We start from the raw sequence: 21,722 nt of genomic DNA, 5'->3' as shown, positions 1-21,722 counted from the left end.
GTTGGCATCGCCGGTGTCCCTGCCCTCTCCGTGACCAGTCCCGTCCTGCACATCCCCCACAACCCCACTTTGCCCTCGTCAGCCCCGGGTGTGGGGGCCTGTCGTGCCACGTCGCGCCCACCTGTCACTTCCTCCTTCCCTGGAGAAGCAGCCCTCTCCCCTGGGACACACGGTGTCAGAACGGGCCACAGAGAGTAGTGGTGCTGAAACCCATGCCCCTGGGGCAGGCTCCTCACAGCACCTCAGGGCCCAGGTGACCCGCCAGGGCCTACTGTCGCTCTCTGCCTCCTGCAGAGGTGATGGGGTCCTGCCACACCGCCACCCCTAGGAGCATGGGGAAGGCTTGTGCAGGAGGTGGGCATTCAAGGGGGAGCCCGAGGCACGTGTGAGCGGGCGGGTGCAGGAGGGAGGAGGCGGGGCGGGAGCGGACACTAAGGTGAGAACAAGGCCTCTTGGAAGCCAGAGACCCCCTGAGCCCATGGAGGAGGTGAGGGAGCAGGGCCACTGCGCAGGCCGCCGACCTGGAGGGTGTAGCCGTCGTGGGGGTCCGCCTGCATGTCCCTCCCTCAGCCTCCTGCTCACGCAGGCCAAATCCCTGGTCCCCAGACAGCGCTGTTCCTGGGGGATTGTCCTGGGCATATCATTCTGAATCCTGATTTCTTGCATGTTTTCAGGTCAGAAGATAAATGTAGATCTTGTTCCATTACCGCAGGGCCTGGCCCCATGGGGACCAAGACCACAGAGATGGGCCCCGTCGGGGGTTGGGACCACAGTGATGGGCCCCATGGGAGGTCAAGACCACAGAGATGGGCCCCATGGGGGTCGGGACCACAGAGCAGGGCCCCAGCACTTGCATGTGGGCATCTAACAGGCACCGGGGCCTCTGAAAGCCAAGGACACCGATGGATCATTTCTAGGTCTTTCTGAGGCTGAAGCACAGGGCGTTAGCCATGGCAGCTAATGTCAGAGGTTATCTGGGAACGGATTCTGGAAAAAGCTTCATCAAGTCCCTGTCCACCATGAGAGAGAGGCTCAGGTCTCCCTCCTTCCTCCACCCACCACGGGAAAAGGGACAGTTGCCTCAGAGTCTGTGCCAGGGCTGAGTCCCCTCCCTTCTCTGCCAACAGCTGTGAACCCCAGCCCTTGTGGTGGGCAGGCCCTTCCAATGCTGGGGCCCTGAGATGTGAGGCCTTTCCAGCAGCTAGGGGGTGGTCAGGGGAGGGAGGGCGGCTCCCATCCTGCTCACCCAGGCAACGCCCTTCCGGACACGAGTGCCAGCCCCTGTCCCACGCCTGCCAACGTCAGAACACCCCAGGGATCTGGAGCCTGTGCAGACGGATCATGCTGTGGGAACCCCACGCAACTGCCAGGCACTTGTTGACACGCCCAGCCCAGTGCCTGGATGACCGGGGCCCCGGTGGCAGGAAGAGCCCTCCCAGGGCAGTGGGCTGAAGATTCGGGCAAAACAACACGCTGCTGGAGCTGGGGATAGGAGGGGGAGCAGGAGCATTCATCGTCCCAGTGAATGCACATCTGTGTCAACGTACCGTGTGTTCTAACGCTTCAGAGTAAACCCACCCACTGCAGGATAAGCCCAGCCATCCTCCATCCCGAGGAGCAGGTCTATGGGGCCCCGAGTCCCTGCTCACCACTGGGTGAGCCCAGCCCCTGCGGGGAAGTACCCCTCCTCCACTGGCCTCCCCCGCCACCTGGTTTCTTCCTGGTGTCTCTGGCAGCAGGTGCGGGCTTGAGCCCGGCCCTGGGAGAAGGTTGATGGTTGAGCATGTGTCTTCCCTCCAGCTGGTCACAGCTCCTCACCGCCCAGAATGACTGCAGGGCACAGGGGGTAGGTCTGCACACACGCCACCCCCTCAGACCCCTCTAAAGAACACAAAGTTCTCCTTCTGCACTGTCACTCTCTTGATTCTCTCCCAGAGCCCTGATCACCTGGACGTTCTCTCGTTCACCTGCTCTCTCTGTAGCACAGCCACATCCCCAGTGCCTCGAACAGTTTCTACCTGACTCAGCACTCAATGAACATTTGAACCCTCCTGTGGTGCGGGGGCGGGGAATGAATATCCAGTGAATAAATGCTGGATAGTTGGATGAATGGATGCTGGGTGGGTGGCTGGCTGGCTGGATGGGTGGTTAGATACTGGGTGGGTGAGTAGATGGGTGCTGGGTGGGTGGCTGGATTAAATGGATGGTGGGTGGGTGGCTGGGTGGGTGGCTGGATGGGTGGCTGGATGGTTGGATGAGTGGATGCTGGGTGGGTGGCTGGATTAGATGGATGGGTGGGTGGGTGGATGGATGGGTGGATAGATACTGGGTGGGTGAGTAGATAGATGCTGAGTGGGTGGCTGGATTAGATGGATGGATGGGTGGGTGGCTGGATGGGTGGATGGATGGTTGGATGAGTGGATGGATGCTGAGTGGGTAGATGGATGGGTAGATGGATAGATACTGGATGAGTGGATGGATGGGTGGAGGGATGGATTTAGTTGGATGGGTGGGTAGATGGATAGGTACTAGGTGGGTGGATGGGTCAGTAGATGGATGGGTGAGTGGATGCTGGGTGGATGGATGGGTGGAGGGATGGATGGATGTTAGTGGGTGGATGGGTGGATGGGTAGGTACTAGGTGGGTGGATGGAGTGATGGATGGGTGGATGATGGATAGATGGATGCTGGGTGGGTGGGTGGGTGGACGGATGCATGACCAGAAAGCCCCAAGGCTGCTATAACAAGACAGTTCCCTGAGAAGAGAAAGTACTTGGATTTCGGACTTAAAAAGACAAAGGGGGCCTCAGCTGAAAGTGTTAAAAATAGAGGCCGTTAAAAACATTTTAACGAACTGATGGAAATTCCCCTTATCAAAAGGAGCTACTGTAAATCAAGCCACACAAGTGATGTGTCCTGGAGCTGAGGACCGTTTCTTGAGCGAACAATGCAGTCTTTGGGGGTTTCCCTGGGGAGAACCTTGAGAGGCTGCTGCTGCCGGGGAGCCCTGCGGATAACCAGCAGTCCGCTGGGCTCGGGGGTGGTCCTCCTGTGGAAAAGCAGCCATTCCACATTAAAAAAAAAAAGACACTAACAGTTCATTCCTGGGTTTTGCAAATGAACTACGGGCCTCTGTAGAGCATCGTTATTTAGAGAAAATGCCCTTGGCTGATTGCTGCGGAGGGTGCTTTTAGCTAAACAGCATTTCATCAGTTAGGACGTTTGGACAGGAAATGCAAAAATCCAGATAAATAATTTGGGGAGGGTTCTGGGCTCAGAGACCAGGGAACAGTGTGCACTGGCAAAGTGGCCCTCCAGGACGGAGCCGAGCCCACCCCAGTCCCGCCGCGTGTGCCTGTTTCTGCAGCACGAGCACGCCCACCCTGCTGCAGCCGTCCGCGCGCTGCCAGCGCCTTCGCAACTGGCTGCAACGTTTCTGAACACCTAACCACGGTTTCAGCCTGGGGTCAGCAGGGCCAGGACGGTGCCATGTGGCAGGGGGGCGTGCTAGCGGGGTCAAGGGCGTGCAGGCCGCCGTAGGCGAACCCTGCCTTAGACTTTCGCCCTGGTGCCTTGCTGGTCACAGACCCCTGGGGCCTGGTCTTCGTGCCGTAAAATCAGGAGGTGGGATTTCCTTCAGGTGTGGCTGTCACCAGCGCCCCGATCCCCAGAGCCAGGCTGGGTGGCTCCTGGAATATTCACCCTGGAATTCTTCACCTGGGCAGCTTTAAAACCTGATTGATACCTGGGGCCCACTCCAGACCCTGTGACATAATTGCGCTGGGATGGGAATTTGCTCACGGCTCCCAGGAAATCCTGACGTGACCGTAGGGTACGTACCAACAATTGAACCCCCTGGGGAGACACCCAGGAGCTCAGCTGGTAGAGCAGGGACCCCAGCACAGTAGAAAGAGGCCGTAATATGGAACTGGAAGATTCTGCTATCTGCAGTGTGACAGGCCGGTGGTTTTGCTCAGCTTCCTTGCCACTGGGAAGGGGCATTCTTGCTTGTCCTACCTGCACTGTTATTATGAAGATCCGATGAGCTGTGACTTCTAACAACGTGCCATGCAAATACTCACCATTCATGGTGTGGCTGCGTAGGAAGACACAATAGGGTGAAATGCGAGAGGCTTGTTTTTAACTCCGGGGGCGTCAGCGCCCGCAAGCAACACAAGTGCACAAGCCATAGAGCGTGACTGCTCAGCCCAGTGGGTAAGCACCTACAGAGTGCCCCACCTGGAGCAGAGCCTGGAGTGGGTCCTGGAGCGGGGCCTAGAGCAGATCTGGAGCAGGGTCTGGAGCAGGGTCTGGAGCAGGGTCTGGAGCAGGGCCTGGAAAAGGGCCTGGAGCAGATCTGGAGCAGGACCTGGAGCGGGGCCTGGAGCAGATCTGGAGTGGGGCCTGGAGTGGGGCCTGGAACAGACCTGGAGCATGGCATGCACCAGGGCCTGGAGCAGATCTGGAGTGGGGCCTGGAGTGGGTCCTGGAGTGGGGCCTGGAGCAGATCTGGAGTGGGGCCTGGAGTGGGTCCTGGAGTGGGGCCTAGAGCAGATCTGGAGCAGGGTCTGGAGCAGGATCTGGAGCAGGGCCTGGAAAAGGGCCTGGAGCAGATCTGGAGCAGGACCTGGAGTGGGGCCTGGAGCAGATCTGGAGTGGGGCCTGGAGCAGATCTGGAGTAGGGCCTGGAGCGGGGCCTGGAGCAGGGTCTGGAGCAGATCTGGAGCAGGGTCTAGAGTGGGCCTGGAGCAGATCTGAAGCGAGGCCTGGAGCAGGTCTGGAGCAGGGCACAGCCTGACCTCTCTGGAGGGAGCTGGGGAGTGAGGCCTGCCCTGTCTCCCCTCCGTCTGACCCTCCACCAGCAGAACCCAATGAGAGTGGTCCCAAGGGCCCTGGGTTTGGGTTCAGTCTGTTAAATGTTCTTGTCTCAATGAATGAGGCCAATCTTTTTTGATGGAGTAAGATCAGGAGGTTGGCCTGATGGTCTAGAGGAATGAGTCCAGCTGTTCTGGAAATTTTTTTCAGAAAGAACTGCGGCCGTTGAGGAATTTGATACAATTTCCAAGCTAGTTTGTGTGTTTATCTAATCGTATCCTTTGGTCCCCAAAGCTTCCTGTCCGACCCTTACCCTACATGGCTGCCTCACCTCCTTGCGTGCCTCCCCGGTCCACCTGCTGCGGGGCTCCCGTCTCTGAGCGATGCCAGGAAGCCGCCCCGCTGACATGCGCGGAGCTTGGGGGGGCCCTGGAGTGTGGCCCTGGGCAGGCCCTCCCTTGGGTCAGGCGCCGTGGGCAGGAGCACAGCAGGGCCCAGGAGGGAGGGGGGCGCCCTCCGGGGACCTTGTTGGCCTCCCTTCATAGGGGCCCGCTGCAGCCCCTCTGGGAAGGTCCGGGAGCTCAGTCAAGAGGCTGAGCCCGCAGAGGCCCCGGAGCTCCTGGCACGGCCTGCGCTCTGCACGGAGGGGCTGAGTTGTGGGCACGGGCAGGGTGGACGGCACCGCCTGGCACCCCCCGTCTCACGCCCTGGCTCCCAGCCGCAGCTGCCCTGCCACCCCCCCCCACTTCCCTGGGAACCCTGCACGTTCAGGGGGCCCTTTCTGAACTGGCTTCTTAGGCTGTGAAGTGTCACTTCCTCTTTCAGACCCAAAAAGCAGACAGGAAGTTCAGGAGGTAATTTTAACTAAAAATCTGTTGCTTTTTCCTCTAACCGAGTTGGGTCTTACTGCAACGTTGCCCGTGGCCCTTCGCCGCTGTTTGTCAGGGACGCCCTGGCCCGCACGGGATGTGCCTGCCGGTTCCAGCCCCACGGCCCCGCATGTGCACCCTGGCAGCCCAGGCGACGCTCCCCGAAGCCCGGCACCCCCTGCAGGACATCCAGGCCGGGGCGCCCGCCTCGTCGAGGACCAGCTCACTACTTCTCACCCTGTGGCACGACGCTCCATAATGGGACCCATCCGGGACAAGCCCTTCCTGGGCACGGTGGGCCCCCCAGCCGTGGGTCTCCCCCTGACCGTGGGCCCCCCCACCCCCGTAGCCTTTCCCAGACCCGGCCCCTCAGAATTAAAGATCCGTTCAAGGCGCCGTTATCATCGGACGTACCTCCAGCATCTGCTCGCTGCTTTATTACGGAGGGAAAATGATGCCCGAGTTTGCTCGACCCTCAAGCCACGTTTCACAAACATCGCTTCCCAGTTGGGGGCGTTTCCTGTCCCGCGAAGCCCACGTGGCAGGTCCCCCCCTGTGGGTCCCTGGTCCTCCGGAGGCCCCTCGCTCCCACCTGGCCACTCACACGTAGATGGCCACCCGCGCTCTCTCCCTTCCCAGACAGGTCTGCTTAGGCTCGCGGACGCTTTCCCTGAGGACCCCGTCCGCCACGGCACAGGAGCGCGGGGCCCGGGGTCTTGATCGCGCACGGGGGCAAACGAGAAACGTGGCCAGAGCCTGAGATGCTGACCCCCTGCGCACACAGCCCCAGGCGCAGCGCCCCAAGTCCGCGGGGAGCTGGGGGGCCCGGCTCCCAGGTGGCGAGGACCCGCGCCCCCGCGCAGCAGCCCTCCCGCCGACACGCCCCGAGGGAGGAGGCATCTGCAGGGCACCCGGATGGCACCCTTCGGGGGGAGCAGCTGGAGCTCCGGAGTCTGGACCCAGCAGCCCTTGAGCACCCTCTCCGCGGTCAGGCCGGCCCCCCGAGACTCGGCTGTGGCTGCGCCGACCCCTGGGCTGCGCTGGCCGCTGAGGCGAGGGGATCCGTCCCATTCAGGCTCCGCTATTTATCCCCCACCCTTGCTTGTGAGGAAGTGATTTTTCTAAAAGTCACTTTTCTGCGCCCTAAAAACCAGTGTGGCTCTAAGGCCTCTTGACTTTGGAGTCTGGTGTGAAATCTCATCACCAACTTTTCTCTCGGGGCCAGTGGGCCGCCGACATCCTTGGGCGGGGTCGGGGCTGGGCTCTGTGGGCTCTGTGGGCTCCGTGGGCCCTGGGGATCGCTGCAGCCCCTTGTCGCTGGGCCCCGGGCCCGGACGGAGCCTGGTGTTTGTGGTGACACAGGATTTGGTAGATCTCAGTCCCCCAGAGCCTGGCGATTGCTGGGTCTGGAACCCTGGCAGCCCTGGTCATGCGCCTGTATATCCCGCCCGGCACCCCTCTGGGGTTGGCCACGTCTCCTTCTCAGGACTCCCCTGACCAGCCCCGTCCCCCACCCACAGCCTCCTCCAGCCTCAGCCCAGCCCAAACTGTTTTGTGCAGGGGGGCTGAGATGGGAACACAGGTGCCCGGCTGTGGCTGCCCGCACAGGGAGAGGCGCGGCCCAGAGGGAGGTGGGGGTCGGGGTGGCCGGGCCGCCCCTTCCCCGCCAGGCTCCCTCGCAGGCTCTAACGCAGACTACAGCCGGACACACATCCCCGCTGCTACAGACAGGCTGAGAACGAGACCACGGGGAGGGTGACGTGGGGGCCTGGGCAGCCGTGGGAACCGTGGCCAGCAGGGCAGGACCCAGGCCTGGGCCTGGCCCATGGGAGGCGCTCCTCGGGTGGAGGGAACGGGGACTGCGCTCCCCGGTCCCCAGGGCTCAGCTCCTGGCCCCTGAAGGCGCGCTGACCACATAGGAGGCCCCAGATTCTTTGACATTAAAGCCCCTGGGCCCTGCATGGGGGCTAGAGAGCTCAGGAGTGGCCAGGCGGGGGGGGGGGGGGGTTCTCACGCCCTCGGGTGTTGGGGGGTCTAAGGGTCAGTCTCTAAGGACAGAATGACCTCAGATCCCTCAGGCCCGCTGCCTTGTTTCTGGAAGGCTGGGAATGGGGGGCGGGGTAAGGGCCACATGTGGGCTGGGGGAGCTTCAGCACCGCCCAGAGCCCGCCTGGGCCCGGCCCCCCGAGCAGCTCCGGGGAGCCCTGCGTGGAAGGGGACAGGAGGCCAGGAGCCCGGGCCCCACCACCCTGCCTCCCATGGGAAGATGACGGGAGGGCAGGGATTCCCACTCTCGCTCCGCTGCCTCTCGGGGGGCTGCCTGTGTGCCCTGCCCGTGGGAGGCCAGTGCCGACCCCTAGTGTGACGACCAAAGATGCCACCGGACCTCGCCCAGTGCCCCCCGGGGACAAGTCCCTAGGCCCGCGGTAAGGATGGGCCACCCGAGTGCCGACGAAGCCACTAGACGCAGACACCACTTCCACCTTGTATTCTTGTAAATCAGGTTTCCAGAAACACATGAAAACAGGGGCCTCCGGCCTGTGCAGAGCACAGCACAAGCGCAGTGACGTCCAGGCTGGAGGGCGCGGGGCCACCGTGCGTCTTCCCACACCCCCCGAGGGTCCAGGCGGCGGTGGGAGAGCGGCTGCGAGCGTTCTCCAGGGTGGGGTCCACTCACGGGGAGACCCCGAGCCAGACCCTAGGAGGGCGCCCAGCGAGCGGGTCTGCCGCGGACAGGTGGGCCGCAGGCTGGTTGGGACCCTGAGCCCGAGGCCACAGACAGGCCTGCGCCCCCTCCTGCAGCCCAGCAGCCACCTGCTGCCCGCTCTGAAGCCGCGGCCTCCCTGTCCCTCTGCAGGGACGTGCCCTTCTAATGCTTCACGTGAAGTCCGGGTGCCGTCCTCACCACTCTCGTGCCAGAGCCGGGCGAGGCGTTCTGGGTACAAAAATACACAATGGATCCTTTTTTGTAATAAGGCTTGGGCTCAGCTTCACCACCGAGCCCGGTGCCGGGGTTCGTCGCGGTCTGGGGCGTGCAGGCCTCTTATGCCCGCCCATCCGTGCCGAGTGACCGCGGGCAGGGCGACAGGCTGCATTTCCCAGGGGCTGTGCACACCTGCGTTACCTGTCGGCCTCTTTTGCAGAACCTTCTGGAGACATTAGCTGCTACATTCATTCGGGGGAACCATCAGGGCCGTGGCCCTGGGTGCTGCCCACCGCCCGTCGGCCTGCCGGGCCCGGGGGCGCTCCGAGGAGCCTGGAGTTGACGTTGGAGGCTTCTTGGTGACTGTGCAGGTTCTGGGGCCCCGGTGGTGACGGGTGCAGGGGGTGGCATGGAGTTAGCGCCACATGCTGAGCGGCTTGCCCCTCTGCCGGGACAAGGCCCCGCCGCGCGTGACGTGGTGCCCCGAGGGCCCTTGCCGGCCACCTGGTGAAGCCCGCGTTCCCCATCCCACCTGAGCGAGTTTCTGACTTTCTGCTTTGTCCCCGGGTGTCCCCCGGAGGCCGCTGCTCCTGCCAGGGCGGCCGCCGCAGCAGACTGCCTTCGCCAGAACGCCCCGTGTGTCTTTAGGGAGGGAAACCCAGCTTCTGACCAGAGCAAGGTCGGGCTCTCTTCCCAGTGAAGATGTCAGAGGCTCCCAGGCTCCCAGGCGTCCTTCGGGGAGGGGCTTGGCAGCGTTGACTGCGTCCTGCGTTCTGGACACACACGCGCGCAGACACACAGGTCCTGCATCCTGGGGTGCAGGCAGGGTGGGGCCCCCGCATCTACGTGTCCCACAGACACCCTTGGGTGACCTTCGCCCAGCAGTGAAGGCGAGGAAGAGACCAGGCACCCGCTCTCTTCTTCCCAAAATGAGACACCCTCCTCTGGTCTCAGAAAACCCCGTTCCCTGGAGCCCCCGGGGGTTTCTGACATCGAGGAGGCTGTGGGTTCAGGAGCCACCACGAAGCCCCGGGGTGGGGAGCCCGCTCCCGTGGGGGCTGCATGTTCTGGAGTCACCGAGCCTGTCGGAAGGTCCTCATCCCAGATGGGGGCAGCAGCCGGGACACTCGCTCTGGCGTCCGGCTCGGTCCTGCACGTCCCTTCCAGGTCGGAGAGGTGCCACGGCCACGAAGCTCCCTTGTTAACGGCGCCGACGGGGGCAGCTGGTCCCCCTTGGCCACCAGGCTTGCCTGGGTCAATTCTCAAGCTGCCGTCCGCTGTCCCTCCTGGTGGCATCTCGCAGAAGCCCTGTCCGCGTCCCAGGCGGCGAGTTCTCGTCAAACGCAGTCTTGGAAAGAGAAGGGGGTGTCACGGAACACAGTGCCTGCTTCCTTCCGTTCGGGAGGCAGACGGGTTGCTTGTCTCGGGACTTAGGATGGCGGGAACAAAGCCAGCCGCTGGGACCCAGCTTGCCCCGGGAAACAGTGGGGCCCTTGTGGTGGGCACTGCCGTCCAGCGTCCTCGGGACGCCCGCTGCGTGGGTGGGCAGATGGGCTAGCGGGGCGGCCACCCCCTCTGGTGTCAGGTGCAGGCTGGCCGACGACGGGCCCTTTGCCCCCTGCCCCCCGAGGCACCTGCCATGTGGGGAATGGACGCTCCATGTGCGGCTGCATCCCCCAAACGGGTGGGAATCACATCGACCTTTGCCCCCGGGACAGTGGGGTGCCTGCCCTTACCAGGGGACACCGGGTGACTGTCCTCTGACAAAGGGCGCAGGGTCTGCACCCACTAGAGCCCCCCGTGGGGAGGGGGCCCGGGGGGGGGGACTTGGGGAGACAGTGCAGTTTGGGGGACGTGCCTGGGGTGCGTCATCCCAGGCTCTCTGCTGCCCTGTGTGCCTGGAATGTTCTGTGACCCGACGTCAGCAAGTGTACATGAGCATCGGATTACATCCCAAGGGGACAACCGGGAAGCGCCTTCCCTAGGGCTCCACTGTGTCTCCGAAAACGGAAACGTCCATCCCCCGTCCGTCAAGTTAGCGCGGGCCCACGGCAGCCGCCCGGAAGCCAGCGCCCTGTGCCCCGCTCCCCGCGACTCACCGAAGAGGGCCCGCTCCGGCCTGGCAGCCCGCCACCTGCAGGGATGAAGCAGACACGCTCAGGGTGGGCGGCAGACGGAGGGGAGGCGCTGCTCCAACGCCCCGGGGCTCCGGGAGCTGGGGCAGCACGGACCCCACAGGAGGGCCCCGCGGGCCGCCCGCGCTCAGGGAGCTGCGCCGTCGGAGGTGGGCCCTGGCGCCTCCCGGGGCTGGCGGGATGGGCAGCGGGGCAGCGGGCCGGGAGTGTTCTGGGGATGAGCTGCAGGGCGGCACGTGGGACCCTGTGGGGGGCCTCCGCCGGGAGCTAACGGCCAGTCCCTTGACCAGCACGCCCTGGCCCCAGCCTCCCAAAGGCCAGGAAGGTCCCCAACTTCGCCAGTTACCTCAGGGGATGCCGGCCAGCCTCCACCAGCAGGCCGGCCTGGGGCCCCAGGGCCTGCCTTGGTGACCCCGGGGGTGTGACCCTGCTCAGGTCCTGGGCTCCTCTGAGCTCCGCCGCTTGGATTTTAGAGGGTCGGCGGCACCCAGACTGTCTAGATCTGCCCTTGAGCTTGGCCACAACTGGGGGCCCAAGGCAGCTCGGCTTCCCTAGAGCCCGACTGTGGCCTGGCCCCGCAGCCGAGAAGCTGGAGGAGCCGCGAGCACTCACGGACGCTGGCGCGACTAAAGCCGCACCTCGCGGGGAAAGCCACAGCTCGCAGAGCTTTTCAACGCCCGAAAAGGGAAACCGCTCCCGCCAACCACGGAAATGGAGCGCCGCGGCGACCGGCGCTGGCCCCCTACCTGCACGGGTCCGCGCGGGGGCACCTGCTCCTGCACACACAGCCCACGGCCCCGAGCACGAGCACGAGCAGCACGGCCACGGCGCTCAGCACCGCCCCGTGATCCCTCCTGTGGACGTCCCTGTGGCTCCCCGTGTTGCCGGGCTCGGTTCCAGGGATCGGTTCTATGAGAAAGAAGAAAGCGACCGAAGACTTAACGGGGTGCAGAGGAAAGGAGGGGCCTCCGCCACAGAACTTCCCGGCACTGCTTTGTGATGTCTAAAACCGGAGGCTGCTGGAGGAAGGGGTCCTGTCCCTCAGCGGAGCCTTCACCTCCTCCAGGCAGGCGGCCGTCCTGCACACACAGCGCCCGCGCCCCCGAGCCGCCCTCGGCCCCACCTCTGCAGCGCCCGCACCTGGGCAGGGCATGGCGGGAAGCACAGAGGCCTCCTGGCTTTTATAAATTTTTAAATGTGATTTAATGTGATTTTTTTTTTTTTAGCTTTATCGCTGGCTTAAATAAAAAAAAGAAAGAAAGAAAACCAAGGTGAAATTCAAATAACGTCCACATAGCGTCCACGTTGCCATTTCCAAGTGACCAATTCAGCAGCATTTCGAATGTCCACAGGGTGGCATGGCCATCGTCACTGTCTGGTCCCAGAGCCTATTCTGGGCTCCAGAGGGGCACCCCGTCCCCGTGGACAGTCCCTGCCCTCCGGGCCCCCTGCCTGTCTGTGGATCTGCCTCCCCTGGACGCCGCGTGGACACGGGATCGCAGCGCGGCTCCCACTGCCCAGGATGTCCTCAAGGCCCACCCATGTGGCAGTGCTTCGTCCCCTTCCGTGGCTAAAATCCCCCCGCGTGGATGGACGTGGTAATTCATTTGCCACTTGGTTCGCGTGAACGAGGCCGCTGTGCCTGTTCACGGACGAGGCCGTGAGGCTCGTTTCCAGTCCTGCGGAGCCAACACCTGAGCGTGGCATTTCTGGGTGCGCGGAAACCTTGCGAGGAACGGCCCGACTGTCCTCCACGGCGGCTGCAGCGGCCGTGCACGGGGGTGGGTGGGTGCTAAGTCCTCCTGTCCCCCGAGCCGTGGCTTAGCCCCCGGAAGGCGGTGCCCAGGGGCAGACAAGCAACAGCACCCCTGGGAAGCTCGTTACCAACGCCCCGTGTTTCTCCCAACCTGGAGAAATCCCTCTGCGGCTCGGCCTTGAATGTACGTTAGAATCATCCGGAAGCGTTTAAACGTGTCCTGGTGCCCGGACGGCCCATAGATGCTAATCCACGGGGTGTGGGCTGACACCAGTGCCCTCAGAGAACCTCCTGGTTCCGCCTGCTGCCTGGGCTGCTCTGCCGGGGGGGGGACGCTGGCCGAGAGGCCGGGCTCAGAAGCGGGCTTCTTGGTACAGCCCTGGTCCTGGTCTGTTTGGGCTCAGACACCGTGACCCCTGAGTCACAAGGCCATGCCCGGATTTCAGAAAGGCAGATGGGGGCCCTGCAGGAGTTCCTTGGGGTCTGGGCCAGCCTCAGGGTGTGCGACCCACGCGGGCTCATGGGCCCACACCCACAGGGCTCATGCTTGGTGATGAGCTCTGCGGCTGCCAGCGTGAATTCTCGTGATTCCAGAATGAGGTGCCTGCATTTGTCTGTTGTGCTCAGGGCCCCGCGGGTTACGGGGGATGGGGTAGGGCCATCCCTGCAGCAGGCAGCCGACCCCACCCTGGAGCTCTCTCCCCCTGAACCCCCTGGGAACTGTCGTCTCAATGCTAGTGACAGGGGCCGCCCCCCGCTCCAGGAAGATGTCCCTAGTGACGAGGACACACAGACTGAGAGCCCGTGGCCCCTGTAAAGGAGTCACCTGCCAGCTGCCCTCCCGCAGGGAAGCCCCGACCAGCAGCCACCCCGGTGCCAGCCGCTGGAACCCTCCCTCGTGTGGGGGCTCTGGCCCTGTGACAGGCACAAGCTCAAGGACTGTGCAGGCGGGACCCTCACCCCCGAGGCCCCCACTGCCCGCTCCTACACAGCCTTCCAGGCCTCAGTGCCTCATCTGCAAAACAGGTCCACAAAGCGGAGGCTGAGAGTGAAACTCAAACGCAAGCAGCGTGTGCTGAGCGCCCAGCCCCGTGCCTGCCCTCAGCAGCCCTGGTGCGCCGCGTCTCCGAGGGCTGCCTGTCACCCCCTCCGCCTTCCAGCCAGCTTTTCGGAAGCCACTGCCAAGTCACCCTGCAGGGGCCTCGGCCTCAGAGAGTCGCCCGAGTCACCACAGGCCCACGGCCTTGGGGCGGCCTCCGCGTGCAGACCCCGGGGGCACCGTACCTGCCGGTCTGTTGGTCAGGTTTTGGTGCAAAAGTACATTCTCTATGCAGCAGCCGACGTTGATGCTGGGGGCCCAGGGGACCCGCAGGACGCTGACCACGTCGTACAAGCCCTGGGCGTTCACCGAGACCGTGTGGTTCTGCAGGCCCCCGTCCAGCACGCTGTTGTCCGTCTTGTTGATCCAGTACACGTTGGGCCGCGGGTAGCCGTTCACAGACGTGCAGGTGAAGGTGAGCTCCCGGTCCTCGGACGGGCCGCTTGGGGCGCTGACCACGGGCATGCTGTAGTTCGCTGCGGGGAGGGGAGACAGGTGGTGAGGGCGCCGGTGCCGGAAGGTCAGAAACGACGGGCACACGCGTCAGGGGCCCCGTGAGGGGGAGGAGGCCCCATCAGGCCGCTGACCGCGGTGGCGAGGCGGGACCAGGGCTGTGGCCGGGGGCACCCCCCACCGCCCCCCGGAGCAGGGCTGCTGAGCCTGGCACCCGCCCCGCGACCCAAGCAGGTGGGCCTGTGCGAGCCTGGTGACACGGAAAGCTCGCAGCCCGCGTCTCCGCTGCACTGAGGTCCTTGGTCGCCTGAAATCCTCCTCCTCCTAAATTCTGATCTCACTTGGTGCTTTACAGCACTTTCTCCTGATTTCATTTAGAACATGCAGTTGGAGTTGATTTGGGGGAATTTAAGGCAAACACAGCAAGACGAGCAGGTCTCCTGTGAGACCAGGTCAACCCAGGCTATAGAAACCTTCCTAGGAGTTGGAGGAGTCTCCGGCCAGCTGCGCCTCACACCCCGTCGAGATCAGGAGGTTCTTTGGGGAAGAAACCGGGGAAGGAGCTCGGAAATGGGCCTTGTTAATCCTAGGTCTGGCCTGCAGGGTTGGGGTGGGGAGGGTCCCGTCCGCGGCCGTGCTCTTACCTGCGACGTGCAGCGTCACCTCCACATCCAAAATCTTTTTTAGCTCCAAGGACTTCCTAAACACCAGGCAGTTGAACTTCTGTTCGTCGTAGGGGGTGATGTTGTACAGGTGCAGAGAGAAGTCGCCCCGCTGCATGCTCTCGGGCGACAGCCGGGCCCTGTCCCTGTAGCGGTCGTCCTCCTGGCCGGTGGAGCTGTTCCCGGACAGGTAGTAAGTCACGGTCTTCGGCTGGCCCACGACGCTGATTTGCCAGTACACATAAAGGTCGTTTAAATCGAACGTGTGTCTTTCGGGGAAAACGCAGCGGAGCTCGACGCTGCTGCCCACGAGCGCTTTGACTTCTTGCTCTTGAGTGTCTGCTGTGATTCGAAAAGCACAAAATGGATATTTTGCAGTTGATTCCCAGCCTGCAAAGTTGCCCTACCGCGGGGAGGGACGCCTTTTTGGTGGCAAGACTCAAATGCCACTTCTGACTCATTTCAGCAGAAATGAAATGAATTGTAAGCAGAGGCGCGGGAACGCAACAGCGTGTCTAAGATGCAGACGTTGTTGGTGAGCCCCGTACCGCCCAACGTGGACCTCGATCCCTGTACGAGGGGCGAGCTTCGGGAGAAGTGGGGGAACAGGTGGGCACCCAGGACTGCTCGGCCCTGTTTCGGCTACTTTTTTGGGTATTTACAATTAATTCAAAATAAAAAGTGGGTTTCTTTCTTTCTTTCTTTGAATGTTTAAAAGAAAACAGTTTCTCAGCCACGGCATGAGAATGCTGCTCGCACGGCGTCAGGAAGGCCGAGTGGCTGTGTCCAGAGCGGTTTTACTGCCACGACCACCGACTGCTGCGCTGCCCTCGGCCTCGGGGCTGGAAGGCTTGGCGGGGCCTCCCGCTGCGCTGCGCTGCCCAATCCCTGCTCTTCTGCAGGTGGCGGCTTTAGAGGTGCCCCAGGGCTGACTTCAGCCAAGGCGTCAGGAGAAACGGGGAGCCCTGGCTCCCCTTCCTCCAAGGGGCCCCCCCGGAAGAGCAGGAAGGGCAGTGGTGGGGACCCTGCTGACGCCCGCATGCGCAGCCTCAGCGCTCAGCCCGCCGGAGCCCCCACCCCTGAACTTACTGGCTTGCAGGGCGCCGAGCAGCAGCAGGAGCACTCCGGGACTGGAAAGAAACAACCAGAAAGGCAGGTGAGTCCTGCTTCTTCCAAACAAGGCCACAGGCCTCTCCTCATGGGCAGGAGCGGTGGTGTCCACAGAGGAATGTGAATACACCCACCGCCTCCACCTGTCGTGGTTGGGAGGGTTCCCGGGCCACACAGGGACTCGGCGAGGGGAGGGTCAGCACCCCCACCCCCCGCAGCCCCGCGCCCCGCCCAGCGAGGCCCCAGAGACACAAGGCTGACACGTGTGACCCCGAAGGGTGCTGAGAGCCGCCCCCAAGTCCACGGCCTTCAACCCCGTGCTGGCCTGGCCTTTGCTCGGGATGGACTCCAAGCACTTGTGTGAAACCAGAAAAATGCACTTTTCAAGGTAGCTGTGGTCAGAGCCACATTTAAGTTTTGGGAGACGGAGCGGGGCCAGGGGGGCTCAGTGGCTTAAGCGTCCGACTCCTGGTCTCGGCTCAGGCCATGATCTCGTGTCGTGGATGGAGCCCCGGGTCTGGGTCCACGCTCAGGGGAGAGTCTGCCAAGGTTTCTCCCTCTGCCTCTGCCCCTCCCACTCGTGCTCTCTCTCTCTCTCTCTCTGAAATAAACAAATAAATCTTAAAAAAAAAAAAAAGCTTTGGGAGACAGAGGATCTCACGTGCCCAGTGGCAGGGCCGGCTGGGCTGCGGACAGCCCTCTGAAGGAACAGGATCATTCTGCAACCAAGTCAGGTGGCTCTTCTGGAGCTGGTGGGCAGCTCAGCCCCAGAGGCCAGCAACCCCCTCCGGGGACTTCCCAGACTCCCTGAAGCAGACTTTGACCTGCGAGAACCCACACCCTGCAGCCTAAGCCTGGCCACCTGGTCCTGCGGGCCTCCCAGCATCCTGCGAGTTCTGATCCACCGGAACCCCTGCCGGCCCCCACCGGCTGCCATCCGAGTGCCCAGTACATTCAGGCATGTGCTGCAGGCCTGCCAAGCCAGACCCTGGGCCACCAACCCCCCCCCGCCCCCCCATTCAGAAGTCCCAGCCTGCAGGCACGCCTGTCCTCTCTCTGTACCTACAGGGGCCACCACTCTGGCTTGCAGGGATGACAGCCGCCACCCCCAGCCCCTTACCCGGAGCTGGAGCAGCCTTGTAAACCACAAAACTGTGAGAACCCCTGGGTGACCCCCCATTGGCCTCCTGGTGCCCATCAGACCCCCCCACCCCGTTCTGTGCTGAGGACCCAGGGAACATTCGCCTGCGAGAGTCATGGGCCTCCTGGGGTTATCTGTGGGCTCCTGGGGGCATGAACACAGGCTCTGGGCTCTGGCCAGGGAAACAGGTTTGCCTTTTCTCGGGGTGCTCCCTGCACCCTCTTCCTGGGCCCTCCTGGCCCCCAGGCCAACCCCCCAGGCTCTGGGGTATGCGTGGCTGTGGCATCTGAGGACCAACATTTATAGCTGGGGAGACCCTGGTGGCAGGACCTGGGTGTCACAGACACACCAGCTTATCAAAGGGGGCACAGGCTGTGGACCCCACAACACGACCTGAAGGGGGCATTCGGCAAAAAGCTGGGGGCAGAGCAGTCACCCCACCTCGCTGCTGGCGCCTTCCCGCTTGGGGCCGCTTGAGCCAGCTCCACCCTCCCTCCCTGTAGGCCGTGAAGGCGGAGGATCCCAGGTGCGTGGGAGGGTGCGGCACCCAGCAGTGGGCAGCAGCTGGCCTTGGAGAGTCACCCCCGCCTCTGTGCTGGTCGCCCAGGGTGCCCTCCCGCCTTCCTCCGCGGGGACCTGCCTCCAAGTACACCCACGCGCGGCCACAGGTCTCCCATGAGCGCCCCCACCCCCCACCCCCGCGGATGCCACCCCCTGCAGGTAGGGGCTCCGGGCGCCTGCCTCCCAGGGGCCGACGGTCCCACGGATTCCGCTGCGTCACCCGGTGACCGGTGACAACCCTGCTCCCGCAGCGACTCCTCCCCGAAACCGCACACTCACCGCCTCAGCCACATGGTGGGGGCGGGACCTCGAGTTTCGGGAGCGCTCGGAGCGCGGGGAACCTCCGGAGGCGGGAGCTGTCGGAGCGCGGTGACCCCGGGTCCTCGGAGCGCGGTGACCTGGGGACCCGGAGCGCGGGGGTCCTCGGAGCGCGGTGACCTGGGGACCCGGAGCGCGGGGGTCCTCGGAGCGCGGTGACCTCGGGACCCGGAGCGCGGGGGTCCTCGGAGCGCGGTGACCTGGGGACCCGGAGCGCGGGGGTCCTCGGAGCGCGGTGACCTGGGGACCCGGAGCGCGGGGGTCCTCGGAGCGCGGTGACCTGGGGACCCGGAGCGCGGGGGTCCTCGGAGCGCGGTGACCTGGGGACCCGGAGCGCGGGGGTCCTCGGAGCGCGGTGACCTCGGGACCCGGAGCGCGGGGGTCCTCGGAGCGCGGTGACCTGGGGACCCGGAGCGCGGGGGTCCTCGGAGCGCGGTGACCTGGGGACCCGGAGCGCGGGGGTCCTCGGAGCGCGGTGACCTGGGGACCCGGAGCGCGGGGGTCCTCGGAGCGCGGTGACCTCGGGACCCGGAGCGCGGGGGTCCTCGGAGCGCGGTGACCTCGGGACCCGGAGCGCGGGGGTCCTCGGAGCGCGGTGACCTCGGGACCCGGAGCGCGGGGGTCCTCGGAGCGCGGTGACCTGGGGACCCGGAGCGCGGGGGTCCTCGGAGCGCGGTGACCTCGGGACCCGGAGCGCGGGGGTCCTCGGAGCGCGGTGACCTCGGGACCCGGAGCGCGGGGGTCCTCGGAGCGCGGGGACCCCGGGTCCCGGAGCGCGGGGGACCCCGGAGCGCGGTGACCACGGAGCACCCGAGCCCAGCTGTGGCCGCGCCCGTGCGCCTCCGAGGCTCTGAGCGCTCCGGCAGCGGCGGCTGAGCCCTTGCCCAGGCCCCCGCCCCCGCCCCCGCCGCCCTGTGACCCCACCCCTCGGGCCCGCCCTCGACCTTGGCCGTAGGCGGGGCTCAGCACGCGGAAGCTCGGGCCGGCTGGGGTGGGCCGGTCCCCGCGGAAGGCTGCCGGCCTTGGGCGCTCCAGGCCCGGGGGCTGCGGCGGGGCGGGGGCGCGTGGCACCGGGCGGGGGCTCTCCAGGCCGGAGGGGCGCTCCCAGGACCCCGCCTCGCCGGCGAGCTCCCTGCCGGGGGGGGGGGGGGGCGAGCGTGCGCCTCCCCGCGACCCTACCACGGGCGGGAGTCAGGGCCTCCGAGGCCGGGGACGCGGCTGCGCCCGCGGAGGAGCGAATGGATGGAGGAGGGAGGGGAGGGGGGAGGGGAGGGGAGGGTGGAGGAGGGAGGGGGAGGAGGGAGGGGAGGGGGGAGGGGAGGGGGGAGGGGAGGGGGAGGAGGGAGGGGAGGGGGGAGGGGAGGGGGAGGAGGGAGGGGAGGGGAGGGGGGAGGGGAGGGGGAGGAGGGAGGGGAGGGGGGAGGGGAGGAGGGAAGGGGAGGAGGGAGGGGAGGAGGGAGGGGGAGGAGGGGAGGGGGAGGGAGGGAGGGGGAGAAGGGAAGGGGGAGGAGGGGAGGAGGGAGGGGGAGGAGGGGAGGGGGGAGGGAGGGAGGGGGAGAAGGGAAGGGGGAGGAGGGGAGGAGGGAGGAGGGAGGAGGGAGGCAGGCAAGCGCTGTCCCGTCCAGGTCCAGGCCCGCGGCGTCGGGGAGACCGCGCTGGCCTCGCCCCGTGTCCGTTGTGGGGTCCAGGCCTCCGGCCGCGGCGCAGGTGGGTATGACGGGCTCTGAGAGGCCCGCGCGTGGAAACCAGGTCGTGTCTGCCCCCCCCACGCTCGCGAAGCCCCCCCTTCAGGCCCCCGGCGCTCCCTTCCCCCACCGCGCTGCCCGGTGAGTCACCTTGCACCCCCCCCCCCACCGCAGGCAGGTACGGCCCGACAGGTGAAGTGGGTGAGGCCACGAGGGCGCAGGGTGCCCCTCCCGCCCCTCCCGCAGGGCTGGTCCTGGGACGGCCCGGGGCCCAGACGCCCCCCCGCCCCTCCCCCCGCCCGGCCGAGCTGGCAGGTGAGCTGGCAGGTGACCTCGGCCGTCCCCCGCCAGGCCTGTGCCTGGGCTGCTGGGGAGGGCGCGGGAGGGCGCGGGTGTAGGGCGCGGGCCTGGCCGGGAGGGCTCCCCGACCGCGCCACCGCCGGCCTCACCCCCCACGGGCCGCACTGCGCGCCCACGCAGGCCGGGTCCACACGGGCAGTCTCCGGTGGAAACGGGAGAGGAGGGGGCTGGAGGCCGGGCAGGGCGGGGTGACCCCCCGCCCAGCGCAGCCTGGGACTGGAGCTGGAGCTGGGGCTGGGGTGGCCCCTCCCCTTGAGCCGGACCGGCCCCGTGTGGGAGGGGGGCGCGGAGGGTGGGGTGCGGGGGCGCTGGGGCCAAGCGGGTCTGGCGGGAGAGCAGGGTGCGGGCCGACGCCAAAGGGGGCCGGGGGCCTCAGGACCCCTCCTGTTCCCGGAACCAGAGCACCGGCGCCATCCGAAGCCCGGGTGAGCCGAGGGGACCGGATACACCTGCGGGGAGGGGTGTCCCTGGGAGCGGGAGGGATGTCGGCGGCTGTAGGATGCGTTGGGGATGGGACTAGCCCGGGCACATCCCGCGGGTGAGGACAGGTGAGGACAGTCGCCGCCCAAGGCACCTCCACCTTGCAGCCCTCCTGGATCCACCCTGTGCGCAGAGCCCAGGCCAACCTCTGATTGGACCAAGGGGCCGAGCCTTGGGGGGTAGCGCTCAGCGGGTGGGAGGACGAGGACAGAGAGGGGGGCAGTGGGGAGGAAGGCGGGCTAACCTGCGGGCTGAGGGGTGCTGGGTTCCTCGGGAAGGAGCTCCCCCACCCCAGACCAGCCCAGGGGCTCGGCCTGGTCCAGGCTCCGCCTCCGAGCCCCAGCTCTGTCTTCCCAGGAGCTGTGTCCCCGGCAAGTTGCTTGACCCCCCTGTGCCTGCACTGCCCCCCCAGTGCCCAGGGCACCGTAGTTACAACAGCTTCTCCCAAAAGCATGAGTTGCCGCGTGGTTCTTGTGAGCCCACACGTAAACCCTTCACGCCCACGGTGGCGCGTGGGTCACACACAGAGTTATATGAAGACAAGTGGAAACAACTCCCCTGGGGAGGCCCCTGCAGTCGGGCCAGCGCTCCTTTCTCCCCCTTGCCCCTGACCTTGCCTCTCAGGGAGTCGGAGGGACCAATGTCGGGGGGGCCTCCTAGGCACAGCCGGATGGTATTCCTCACTCCTGGGGGGGGGGCGGGGGCCCAGGCGGGGCAGGGGGCAGGTCACAGGTCGCCCTGGGATGCTCAAGACCCAGGCCTCACCCTCAGCGTCCTGCGCCGCCCCCGCCCGGGGGATGTCCCGGGGTCCCAGGTCCCTGGAGCCTGTCTCTTCCCCTCGGGGGTGTGTCCCTTTTCTGGAGGAGCCGTAACACGTCGCCACCAAGCTGGGCTCTGGGCTCGTGAAGCACCAGAAACACGTTCTAAGTCCTGGAGGCTGCAGGCCTGGGCCCTAGGTGAGGGCCCTTCGGGTGCTTCTGCTCCCGGTGCCTCCAGGCCCCCTGGGCTTGCAGCTGCTTCTCTGTCCCCAGGACCTTGACCTGCCCTGCATGAGGTCAGGCCTCCCTCTGGCTGCCCTGATAAGGACCTTGGTGATCACAGGTGGGGCGCCCCGGGGTCCTCCCAGACAACCTCCCCATCTCACGTCACTGTATGGGCTGCCAAAGAAGCCCATTTTTTTGCCAAAGGTGACACTCACAGGCTGTGGGGATTAGGACGGGACATCTTTTGGGGTCTGTGGGCGGGATTACATACTTGGAGCATTTCTGGGCATTTGAGAGCTGGAGAGTGTCAGCCTGTTTTGAGCAGCTCTGGGTCCCCACTGGGGTGAGGCCTGATAGCAGACACGGGGTCCCT

At 65.3% G+C, this 21,722-nt stretch overlaps 1 protein-coding gene across 2 annotated transcripts; it reads right to left on the bottom strand.

Annotated features, from left to right (window-relative positions):
- Positions 1 to 8,141: 8,141 nt before the first annotated feature.
- ICOSLG (inducible T cell costimulator ligand) lies at positions 8,142 to 18,387 on the bottom strand. Of its 2 annotated transcripts, none has more exons than XM_041735168.1 (7): positions 17,803 to 18,387; positions 15,801 to 15,841; positions 14,694 to 15,053; positions 13,782 to 14,072; positions 11,488 to 11,650; positions 10,706 to 10,740; positions 8,142 to 9,954 (listed from the first exon to the last, which is right to left on the bottom strand). In XM_041735168.1, the coding sequence occupies exons 1-7, from the start codon at positions 17,814 to 17,816 to the stop codon at positions 9,944 to 9,946; spliced, it is 915 nt and encodes a 304-aa protein (XP_041591102.1). In that variant the 5' UTR covers positions 17,817 to 18,387; the 3' UTR covers positions 8,142 to 9,943. The 2 variants fall into 2 exon arrangements, with proteins under 2 accessions (XP_041591102.1, XP_041591103.1); XM_041735169.1 differs by having other exon boundaries at positions 14,694 to 15,050.
- Positions 18,388 to 21,722: the final 3,335 nt, after the last annotated feature.

Source organism: Vulpes lagopus, chromosome 20 (assembly GCF_018345385.1).
Source record: "Vulpes lagopus strain Blue_001 chromosome 20, ASM1834538v1, whole genome shotgun sequence".
In the NCBI taxonomy this organism is placed as follows: Eukaryota; Metazoa; Chordata; class Mammalia; order Carnivora; family Canidae; genus Vulpes; species Vulpes lagopus.
The sequence above is the reverse complement of the archived record's forward strand: the minus strand, read 5'-3'. Positions and strand labels throughout refer to the sequence as shown.

Coding starts and splice junctions, on each gene's coding strand:
- ICOSLG (XM_041735168.1), bottom strand. Junction 15,054..15,800: donor GCTCGGCGCCCTGCAAGCCA/GTAAGTTCAGGG, acceptor TTCGAATCACAG/CAGACACTCAAGAGCAAGAA. Junction 10,741..11,487: donor CCCCGCGCGGACCCGTGCAG/GTAGGGGGCCAG, acceptor TCATCCCTGCAG/GTGGCGGGCTGCCAGGCCGG.